Source organism: Cupressus sempervirens, chromosome 6 (assembly GCF_028749045.1).
Source record: "Cupressus sempervirens isolate cs-2001-9-10 chromosome 6, ASM2874904v1, whole genome shotgun sequence".
In the NCBI taxonomy this organism is placed as follows: Eukaryota; Viridiplantae; Streptophyta; class Pinopsida; order Cupressales; family Cupressaceae; genus Cupressus; species Cupressus sempervirens.
This window is the reverse complement of record NC_143123.1, coordinates 353,231,259-353,243,507: the sequence shown is the minus strand read 5'-3', so window position 1 is coordinate 353,243,507 and position 12,249 is coordinate 353,231,259. Positions and strand designations below refer to the sequence as shown.

The 12,249-nt window shown below is 37.6% G+C and overlaps 1 protein-coding gene across 1 annotated transcript in view; it reads left to right on the top strand.

Moving 5' to 3' along the window:
• The window catches only part of LOC149552578 (acyl-lipid (8-3)-desaturase-like), a 135,688-nt gene that overhangs the window by 71,112 nt on the left and 52,327 nt on the right, over positions 1-12,249 (top strand). The window contains exon 8 of the mRNA XM_089788175.1: positions 6,993-7,084. Within this exon, the coding sequence (XP_089644301.1) occupies positions 6,993-7,084 (92 nt within the window). The remainder of the gene's footprint in view (positions 1-6,992; positions 7,085-12,249) is intronic.

Here is a 12,249-nt window from a genome sequence, read left to right as displayed (position 1 = left end):
GGTGTGTGGCCCCTCCTTGCTAGAGACTGATTGGGCCTCAATGGGGTGGGTTCAAACGCTCTTTCTTTAGCACATTATCTATTGTTGGCAGACTACACCGCATACTATTGTCTAGGCCGAGTTTGGCATCCATCCGTTCAGACTTGGTACTATCTTTCATTGCCTATGGTGTCTTGTGGATTCCTCAGAGGGTCATCACAAGTATACCTACCTTGCTTACTGTTCCTCAGTAGATATTGCTTGGTTGGACCCCATAGGGAGTTCTTATTGGTTTTCTCAGGCTTCGACTCTTTTGGGTTTAGTGGGGATTGAGATTGATTACCTTCCTCCGTATTGATTTTCTTTGGATGCCCCAACCCATTTCTAGCTCCTTGTCTGGAGCTGAATAGACATATTAGTACATTCTCACCACATGAGTCAACCCCCTAGGGGGTTTGAGTCCAACAATGGCTTTCTACGCGGAGCACTCTTTGGAAATTTAGGACAGAATCATTGGTTGTCCATCCTATCTTTCCCGCAGCTGGTTCCATGCACTTCAGATTGCTCTTGGGTCCTTTAGGGTTGGTTCCCATAGACACTGTATTCAATCCAACCATCACTTATCGAGAGAGGACAGGATCTGCGAGATGTGTGATATGGGGGTGGATGAGAATGTTTCTCATTTCATTTTTTGCTGCCCCATATACTATTAGATTAGAGGGAGTTTCTACTGTTTGTTTAGAGGGACTCAGTCTCTCCCCTCCTTCGATTACACCTACCAGAGGTGCTTTGCCCTATACCTTCAAGAAGCTCCGAGGCTTCAAGACCACTATTCCCTACAGTGCTTCCACACAGGACCGCACCAGATGCAGCTTGTCACATCATTCTTTACAATGTTTTCCTGATGCGGGGAACCAAGCAGCTTCTCAATCCTCTTTTTAGGCCCCTTGTGTTATACATCCTTGCATGACCTCCTTACGGTTGCAGCCCTTCTCCACACTGTCCCCCATAGGTTCTCAGTGTCGGATTGGTGTCTCCTCCTGCCCTGTGGCCTTTCCTTTGGTTCCAGACTTTTTCCAGGTTATTCGAGGCAGTTGGTGGGGTGGCTCTGTTTCTCGTTTGGGTTATCTTTGTTCTTGTTTTGGTTCCTTTCCCCTGACACTGCTTGGTGGTCCTGCTATTGGCTTTTCCTTTCCCAGGCTGTTGTAGAACCTTGAACCTGCTTGGTGGCCCTGCTATTGGCTTTTCCTTTCCCAGGTTGTTGTAGCTCCTTGGCCTGCTTGTTGGTCTTTCGTTGGACATTAATAAATTTATCTTATGTTATCTTGGTCTTATTTAAGGGTCTGCTGAAGAGATACCAGTTCGGACTGCTTATTATTTATTTCTAGAATATCTGTGTCTTTAACTGAGACTTATTTGAAGTGGGAGATCCACCTTTTCAGCTCAGCATTCTCTGAGCAGATAACTTGCAGAGAATGCTTGAGCATTACATTGTCTGCTTCAAGACGTTCTACCCTGTCCAGTAGGTCCTGTGGAGCAGAGGTATCCAATGATGACTTATGCTGGTATTTAATTTTTGGGAGGGGTGGCAGAATTTCACGACCATCAGAGCTGGCGTCCACAGATGAGAATAATTTAATTTGTGAAAAAATTGCAACCCCTCACTCCACATCTCTTTGTGACATGGTGAAGAGATATCCTTCCCTCCTCCGAAGGCATTGATCAGAGTTATTTCATAACTACACTTCGGAGCTCAAGGAGCCTTACCACAGCCAAGGAAGGTGGTATTGATCCACCATTGGCAAGATTAAAAACACACGTGCATCTAGTCAGTGATCAGGAACGGTATCATAAGCAAGGAAGTAAAGAATACAATAATTTTCCAATTGCATATTCATAAGAGATCACTATAAGGTAGCGATCTCAATTGTAAACCATTGGATCCATAAAAGAGGAATTCAGAGACTCATCAGTCATCCTTATTTACCAGATCACATTGTCCATATATTATCAGATCCAGTCTATAAGGATCCATTTTCAATTATATCAGAACTTTCTGCATTTTCTGATCAATCATCATAACAGGTTATCATTCAAGTTTTAAATTTTAAATTTGTACTCATTGATCCATAAAGGACCGATCCAGAAACATATCAGATTCCTTGCCATAAAAAATTCAATTTTTTATTCAAGAATATTATTGATTTGTTGATACGGCAGATATAGTTTTATATATAAAAATGATGTCGCATCCATTATTTGAAGCATTCTTGATGTAAGATATCATAATCTCTTCTTATCAAACTGATTCCATAAAACGTTTCTAAGGAGTAATAAATCATTTGATGGTGTCATTGTTCTTATTGGTTGGTCCATCAAACCCTTGATATAATTGATTTATATCATAGAAGAGTTGGCAATCGAATTCGGATCAAATATTTGAATCAGATTGAAGATAAACTTAGTACTCATTAATACAAAGGACAGTGGCAATTATATGTCAAAGAACTGAGATTTATTTTGGCATATCATATTCAATACATACTTAACATTTATATCAAATAAAAGTATTGTGTACAAGTTATATAGAAAATAATCTATTGCTGTTTGAATTATAGAAAAGTAGGCAAACCCTAAGCAGTTGCATAAGGGGACACTTCAGGTTCGTTGCTATTTTTATTTGTGTTACAGGTTGAGAAAACTTGTGATTATCCTAATTTGATGTGAAGCATGATATGAATTTCACTTGTATAGTCTCCTAGTTAGTGATCAAAATGATGGTTTTCAACAAAACATTTGACCTCAACATTTTCACTGTCACTCTAAGAATGTTGCAAACTATGGTGAATGTTAAAATGTGTTGATTGGTATGTTGTGTGTGTAGTTAACTTGGAATTTCAAGAAATTCTTCCTCAAGTCCTATGGGAAGTCATGACAAGTTGGAAGTGATATGGGATTGATGGCATTTCCCCATGGTAATGGGATTGAAGGTTGGAACTGGAAGTTATCACCCATTGGTTGAAGTGGTTCCTTATTCATTTAAGGCTCTTCTACAAAAATATTAATGATCTTAGAAGCATTGGTGAAGATAAACCTTTATTGAATGAGCTTGAGTAGGCGTTTGGAAAATAGGATCAAGAAGTCTTATCTTCCTCCAAAATGGCTAGCATTTTACTTTTTCTATGCTAGACAACTCGAAATGGAACAATATGCATGGCCGAACCATTCGTCAAATTATAAAAAAGAAGCTATCTTAGATCTAACTGAACCTAAAAGTAATAGATGCACAAATACGCATTCTATAAAACATTTCAATAGGCCAAAATGCTACACCATTGGGCTGGCAACTATCAAGTACTACATGAGATTTTCAGGTTGAGGAGGATAGACATTAAGCATGGACTTCTATTAGTTAAGGCAGATATCAATATTTGGATGTAATTTTTTTTAGCTAAATAACACTAACAGATGATGATTTCGGGTTTAATTAGAGACTAGTAAATCTACATCAATGGGAAATGATTAAATTGATGAACGTTACACAATATCGCAAAATAAATTGCTAAATGGTCAGTTATTTCTTTATGAATAGCTAGCCTCATTGTAAAGCTTGATAAGGTTTTTCAATTTAATTTAACTCATGGAATTACAAAAATAGGTTATTCAATTCCATTTTATTATTATACAGTTTGTAATGTATGCATGCTGCAAAGTTGGGACAAACATTATTTTGTGTAACTAGTGGCATAACAATCAAACATGCATATCTTGACACTCTGAAGATTAATCTGTGGGAAGAAGAATGTTGGTTGAGAAATCACTGTGAGGTTAACAATAGTTGTGAGAGTTGTGCATAGTGTGGATTGTGGTGAAGTGAAAAGAAGCTTGTTGGCAGAGAAATCAATATGAGTTTAGCAACAGTTGTGAGATTTGTGCAAGGTGTGAAGCAGCTGAGAAGGTAAATGTGTTGCATATACCTTGGAAGTGTTATGATAGAAGACATCCATGATCACCTCTTGGACCAACACACTCATATTACTAGATTGTCCCCGAAAGTATATGGGTGATTTATGTAGCAATTTATGGGAAATGGACTTAATAATCAGATTCAGGCCCCATTCAAGATTAGATATTGATAAGCTTGACCATTTATTTGGGTGTAGTTCAAATAAGACTCAGAAGAGGTGAGTATTCGTGATTGTTTTATAAAATGTGTTAGCTTTTCTATGTTTCTTCCTTCCTGTGTTTTACTCTATATTATTCACAGCATCTGTACCATTTTATATTATACTCTGAATGTTTGCTGACTATTTGATGACTAGCATAATCATGTTTTGAATATTATCTTTTGTTTGTGCCTGAATTAATTTGAACTATTCTGTTTTTTGAAAATTTTTAGTTAAACTTGGATAATAGACCACCCACTGTTTGTTGCATGGCTTCCTCAGATAATCCTTTACTGTTTGAGCAACCCCTTTGTCTAGGACATATAAAGAAGCAGAGGTTTTTTTAATTCTTTTTTTGAACAAATAGAAGTTGACATTAAAAAATGTAAATACAATGTGCTGAATTTGCAGTTACAGTCCTCCATTTTCTGGCATATAAGCAGTTTTGAATTACCTTTAAAATTAAAAGTCACATTAAAAAGCGCAAATTTATCCACCAAATGGTGCATGCTGCCTAGTTGTGATGTTCCCATTTTTAAAATAGGGTTTAATAGTAAATAATAATAAAACAAAAAATTTAATAAATAAAAATAATGTAATCCATCTTTAATATAATAATTTATCATTAAAGTATTATTATATATAATCTTATAAAAAAATATAATTATAATAATATATTATTGAAATAATGATATAATTGATATAATATATAATTAATTGGATAATTATAAATTATAAATAAATAAATAATAATACTAATATAATAGAAATACATTTTATTTTAATATAATATAATATACAAATTAGTAATTACAAATGTATATAATGATACAATGTTATAATGAAATAGAAATGCATTATATTGTAATATAATATAATGACATATAATGAACTAATAATAATATTAAATGAAATTAAAATTTAATAATCATATACTATCATGTATATTGAAATATATATTAATGCAAATAAACTATAATTTATGAGTCCAACGACTCAATTGGTGACTCTCCTCTTAGGTGCGGGTGCTTCATTGACAGTATCTATGAGGGGTCCACATCAACAGTATTATTGGACAATATAAACACACTCAGCACCAATCGACCAATCAGCCTTCAATACGCAGTCAGAAATAAAAACTTTGGAAGACTTCGTTTAAACATTGAATAAGCATATATTAGTACCTGCATTCAGCTCACTACATATAGCGTATGTGATCAGGCCTAATACACAAGGAAAAACCCAGAAGAGCTACATAAATATATATAAGGGGACAACATTATCCATTCGTTCATACTGGTCCACGGCATTTGCAGAGGAAGATGCAATATACATAGAGTGAATTGCTGTTGTGGATTTCGTCCTTGGGAGGAATCACATCGATTCAAAGACATATTGAATCATCGTGATAAATGAAATTCCATCCCTTGGTGATCACAGTACACTGTGGTGATTGTATATTGCAGAGGTCAACGTGAGTCAATTACCGCTGAGCCTGAGATAACAACCAATCATCAAGAACATCTCTCATTATTATTTTACATATCAATAAGGAATTAATGGCATGATGAAAAAGTAATCAACAATATAATAGTAATACTGATAGAATTCAACTAAAAGAATAATTGAATGAAAATTCAATTTTTTGGTTCTATGGAGCTGATCAACTGCTAGAAGCTCTGTCTGAAAAATAATAAATTTGTTTTTTTATTTTGTTTTTTGAGAAAATAATATCTTTCTATTTTCTTTTATATTGAATTGTGTTTTAAGCATCTTTTAATTCTTCCACCCCTAAAAAATTATTAATAATAAATCTAAGATAAAGCAATTTCTTTTCAGATTCTTTTCAACCTATTGGCTGCAGCAATTGTCTTTTTCCCAAATTATCTTTTGATTACAACATTATGGCTTTTGCAGCACTTGCAGCTGTGAACTTTCTATATTCATCTTCTTTTTATGTTTTCGAGCCTTTGAGTCATTGCTTGAATTTGGCAAGGAGGCTTCCATATTATTGAGCAGCTGTTTTTTATAATAAATAGCCTGCACATTGTTGAAACTAGAGCCCAGAAATCCATGAAAATAATCAGACATAATAAAGAGACAAAACTGGAAAAGAGAACACCAGAAATATCCTGCAAAAGCCCTTCGAGAATGAAGGGAAAAACCCAGCCACACAAAAAAATGTCTTTATTGATAATAAAAGTTCAAGTGTACAATGCTTATCGCAAGATGCGAAAATATAACAATAGAAAAGACTCTTCATATTTTAACTGAAGATCTCTTGAGTTTCTCATAACTCCTATAATTAAATATGACTCTTCGAATATTCATGCCTTAATGCATGAGAATGACACCTGTCATTTACATTTATAATATTACAAATTAAACTTTAAGTGTCCTTTTCAGCTGAAGATGATAATAACGGTAATAACGTTCATATTTCCAGAGATAAAGATCTCTATTGCAGCTACTATCGTCAACACACATCACATATTGAGGTTTCATTAAGTTTTAGAATAATCAGTAACCATAGTTCACTCAGTATTTTTACTCTTCATCTTTTATCTGTCTTATTACTGTATGATGAAATCACAAAACCCATTTATAACCCTTTAGTTGTTGAGGACAATGATAAATGGATTGTGATGCAAATCTCATACAGAAATTTGTTATTTGAATTTTGAAGTATTTTTTGCGATTTGAAGCCATTATCTGAAAATTACTATTATACACCAGCAGATATTATTGATTTTACAAATATTGGAACTAGATGAGTTGTCTAGAAACTATAAGTTCTTTGAGTTTGCAAAGTTATTCTTTTCCTGATGAGTGGTAATGCCCCTGCAGCATATTTACTTGGGAGCACTTTATGGTTTACTGGCATTGAAAGGAGTATTATTGGATGATTTTGCAGCATACATAAGTGGATCTATTGGCCCGTATGTTTATTTTTTCCCGTTTTCTGCAGCTGCATGAAAATTATCAGCTTTGCTAAACAAGATTTAAATGTTATTGAGCAGTTTTCTATTCTATGATATTTGGAATGCACATGGTTGGCTATCACTTATTTAGCATGATATGTATAAGTTTTAAAAATTGACCTCGGGACTTCCATCTCTTGGGTGTTTGGTTTGTTTCTTCCAAAGCAGTCACCTTATTAAATAAATCTATTCTACAGCTACTTTTGAGCTCTTTGCATTGTTACATGAATGGCCCAATAGAACTATTCTATGCATATTTTATGAAGAGCTCCCGAGTGAGTTTGTCTTCAGGTCATATGAAAAATTAGAAAACTAGTTTAAAGTGCAAATGAAGCATCTTTTATTTGAAAAGTTCCTCACTTTTGGGTTTTTAGCTTATTACATTTGTTCTTTATTTAACAATAGAATAGATCACATATCTAGAGAAACCTTGTTGGCAACAAAGAACAACATCAAGATTGAAGTTAAATATTAGAAAATGCAAACATAAATTATATAAGTTAATAGCAGCCAATCAGATTATTATTTTATTATTTTATACTATTATCAACTTTATATTATTCTTAATTATTTTTTTGGTTGGCAATGGAGATTTATTAATTAAAAAAGTTGGGAGGAGCTTGCCCTGCAGCAAGAGTGGAAACAAGGGTTCAATAATCCCATCATACATCACAACAACACAACAACAAACTAATAAAGACGAAAAGCCAGAGAAAGGACAAAAACCTTAGTGGCCCTCCCATTTACTGTGAGACGTGAGAACTATTCCAAGTTCCCTTGGAAGCTTATCCTTCTTTCTCTTGACCACTTTCCGTCAATCTTCTTGTCTAGCAGTTGTGGCTTGTGTCAGGACTAAAAGCTTATCAGGTTCGTTCCCAGATTCCTCCTGGCTTGACCTCGCCCCATCCACCAAAGTTTCTCTTGGGCCAATTGGTCTTGTGCATTTTGATCCATTATTCTAGATTTTTCCCTTCCATTCGGTGTTCCCACCTCCACTTGAGTAACATGCCCATCACCACCAACCATATTTTGATTATCCCTCAATTTCCGTGAAGAGAGATCTTGTCTAGGGGGCACTGATCCATTATTCTAGATTTTTCCCTTCCATTCAGTGTTCCCACCTCCACTTGAGTAACATGCCCATCACCACCAACCATATTTTGATTATCCCTCAATTTCCGTGAAGAGAGATCTTGTCTAGGGGGCACAATTGTCAACTCCACCCACAACTTGAGAGAAATCGCAATGTTTCTTGACTTTCTTCTCTACTATATAGTGTTGGGTCAATACATCTTTTCACCATGTAGAGGCCTTAGTGACCCTCCCCTGATCACATTTTGCAACAACACGACTTGTTTGAAAACATCTTTTGCATCTAAAGGGAATCCCTTCATAATCCACTGTTTGAGTCTAGTATCTCTTTGAAGATTTAATTGTAATTTTAGTTGGAAAACCCTCCGCAAAGTCCATTTCCACCAGCAGATGGGCAAAAATAGAGTAAAGAAAATTTAAAGAATCAACGTCAATCATTAGAAACATACCTAAAGAATTTCCAATAGTCTCCGACATAGAATCAAACTACAAATGTAGGGGCAGATTCAAGATTCTTACCTAGGAACGGACAAAAATCCGAGTGCCATGGCTTCAACATCAATAAAAACTTGCCCTCCCAACACCAAAAATGATCACATAGATATTACAAGGTAATTGGTAAATACTTGCTTATTAATAACAGAGACCGAAAGGTCAATTTATACAAAAGGAAGAGACGATGTTTCCTTAGGAAACGATCGTAAAGAATAGAAACATTCTATTCCAGAGAAAGCAAAAAACGAAAGCAAACTAAAGCTAAAGATATTTACAAGATAACCATTAACTAATAATAGACGTCTTATCTATTATTGTAATACCCTCCCTTAATGGTTAATCTATCTAACACACCAAGCTGTCCTCTGAATTTGACAAACTTATCAGGACCAAGAGGCTTGGTGAGAATGTCTGCAGTCTGATCTGAGGTAGGAACATACTGCAGATCTATAGTCCCGTCTTCAACCAGCTGTCGTATGTAATGACAATGAACATCCACATGCTTGGTTCGTTCATGGAAGACTGGATTCCGTGCTAACTTGATAACGCCTTCGTTATCAACAAACAGAGTAGTCGGTCCTGCTGGTGACATCTGCATATCCCCAAGCATCCGACGAAGCCAGACAGCTTCACATCCTGCCTTAATAGTCCCTCTATATTCAGCCTCTGTAGAAGAGAGAGAAACTGCCTGCTGCTTCTTGCTGGTCCATGTGACTGCACCGGATCCCAAACTGAACACATATCCAGATGTTGACTTTTTATCATCAACAGAGCTTGCCCAATCTGAATCTGTGAACCCACTGAGTTTAGGATTAGAACTCCGAGAATACAGAAGTCCATAATCAGAAGTGCCCTTCACATAACGAAGCACACGCTTTGCTGCCATCCAATGATCAGCCTTAGGAGCTGTCATAAAGCGTGAAATATAGCTGACTGCGAAGTTGATATGAGGCCTAGTAGCAGATAGGTAGATGAGGCTGCCTACTAGTTGCCTATACGTAGTATCATCAACGGAAGGAGAATTAGACTTGGCTGATAACTTGAGACCTTTCTCCATAGGTGTAGATGCAGGTTTGCAATCCTGCATTCGGAATTTGTCTAACAAGGCTCTGACATATTTGGACTAAGAGATGAATATACCAGAAGATTGTTGCCAAACTTCAACACCTAAGCAATAATGCATGAGCCCAAGGTCAGTCATATCAAAAGACTGGCATAAGTGTTGTTTGATTCCCTGAATCAAAGATGCCGAACTGCCAGTGATGATCAGATCATCCACATAGATAACCAGAAGGATGATATCACTGTCAGTAGTCTTGATGTACAGATTTGAGTCTGAAGAACTCCTCTTGAAGCCTTGATCACTGAGGTACGTATCAATCTTGATGTACCATGCCCGAGGGGCCTGCTTGAAACCATAGAGAGCTTTTACCAATCTGAGAACCTGATGGTCTTTACCAGCAACCTTGAAACCAGGAGGCTGCACCATGTAGACCTCTTCATGGAGATCACCATTCAGGAAAGCACTCTTTACGTCCATCTGATGGACCTTCCAGCCAAACTGTGCTGCCATGGCTAAGACTAATCTGATGGTGCTCATCTTTGCAGTAGGAGCAAAGGTCTCCTCATAATCAATGCCCTGACGCTGAGAAAAGCCCTTTGCCACTAAACGAGCTTTGTACTTATCCAAAGTACCATCTGATTTGTATTTGATTTTGTAGACCCATTTGCAGCTAATGGGTTTCTTCCCTGGGGGAAGATCAGAAAGGACCCAAGTGTTGTTCTTCAGCAGGCTCTGGTGTTCAGATTGCATGGCCTGTTCCCACTCTGGAATTCCTTTAGCCTCGAAATATGTTTGAGGTTCAAACACACTGTGAATGTTGGCCATAAGAGCAAAGTTAACAGAATCTATAGTTTTGCTCTTTTTGAAAGTAGTTCTCCCATCAATGAGCTCATCATCATGCAGATCAGCAAGTGTCTTAGCCCACCACTTAGGCCGGAGAGGAGAATGACCAACATTAGTACTAGGAGATGCTTGATCAGCAGGATCCTGATTAGAAGAATTTGGATCAAACTCAGGTGAAGCATCTTCAAAACGAGGTGATCCTGCAGGAGAAGCCGAAGGTGGCTGTATAGGTATCACTGGCAGGATTGGAACTGTAGGAGCTACTGGAGCCCTCCCATTAGGTGGACCTAATGGAAGCCGAACTCCCAAATCATGAACCTGCATAGGCTGGTCTGCTGGATCAGGAACAGGAGAAACAGGGATGAATGGTCCTCGCTGCTCATCAAAGACTACATCGCGGCTGTATATGAGACGAGATGTCTCAACATCAATAAGGCAGTAGGCTTTGTGAAGACTACTATATCCAGCAAGCATCAGTTTCTGACTCTTGGCATCCAACTTGGTGCGTGAAGCATCAGGGATCCAAACAAAAGCAAGAGAGCCAAAAACCTTCAGGTGACTGATTCTAGGCTTGCGACCTGACCGGGCCTCTTCCGGAGTTTTACCTTTGACCGCCACTGTGGGTGACCGGTTCAACAGATAAACTGCAGTGTTAACTGCTTCTGCCCAAAAACGCTTCGGAACATGTCTGTGTTCGAGCATGGAACGAGCCATCTCGGTGATTGTCCTGTTCCGACGTTCAACTACACTGTTCTGTTGTGGCATGTGGGGTGTGGTGAACTGGCGTTGGATGCCATGTGTATCGAAGAAGCTGGAGAAAACATTAGAACAAAATTCCCCCCCATTGTCTGATCTAAGAGTAATAATAGATTTCCCAGACTCTTTTTCAACTAAGGGTTTAAACTTCTGAAATACAATAAATGCATCGGATTTCTTTTTAAGGAAATACACCCACATTTTTCTACTGAAATCATCAACAAACAACAGAAAATACTTGTACCCAAGAACAGAAGGAGTGGCCATAGGGCCGCAGATATCAGCATGAACAAGCTGAAGTACTTGAGAAGCTCACCAAGAATCGCCACTGGGGAAAGGTGTGCGATGTTGCTTCCCAGCCTGACATGCGTCACAAACTCCAAGGTGTTGGGTTTGAATCTCTGGCAAACCAAGAACAAGCTCATCTCGAGCAAGTTGTGAGAGATAATGCACATTTAAGTGCCCATATCGCTGATGCCAAAGTGAGCTGATGGAAGATCGCTGAGCAGCTATAGCTAAGTCCTGAGAATCACCAGAATCAGTAAGTCTGAAAAGAACATGATCCTCAAGACCAACTGCAATAGTAGACTTAGTCGCCCGATCAGTGATGGTGCACTGATTTGAACTGAAGGTGACTACCAAGTGTGGAGAATGTCGCAGCAACTGACTGATCGAGAGTAGATTTAGTTCCATCCCTGGAACGTAGTACACATCAAGGAATATGAGCTTCCTCCCAACAGACTGAATTTGAATGTTGCCTTTACCAACAACCGTGTACTCTTCTCCACCACCAAAGATAACAGAATCTGAATAAGGCTGGTAGTCAGTAAACCAGTCTCTGCGGTGAGTGAAATGTCGAGAGGCACCTGAATCA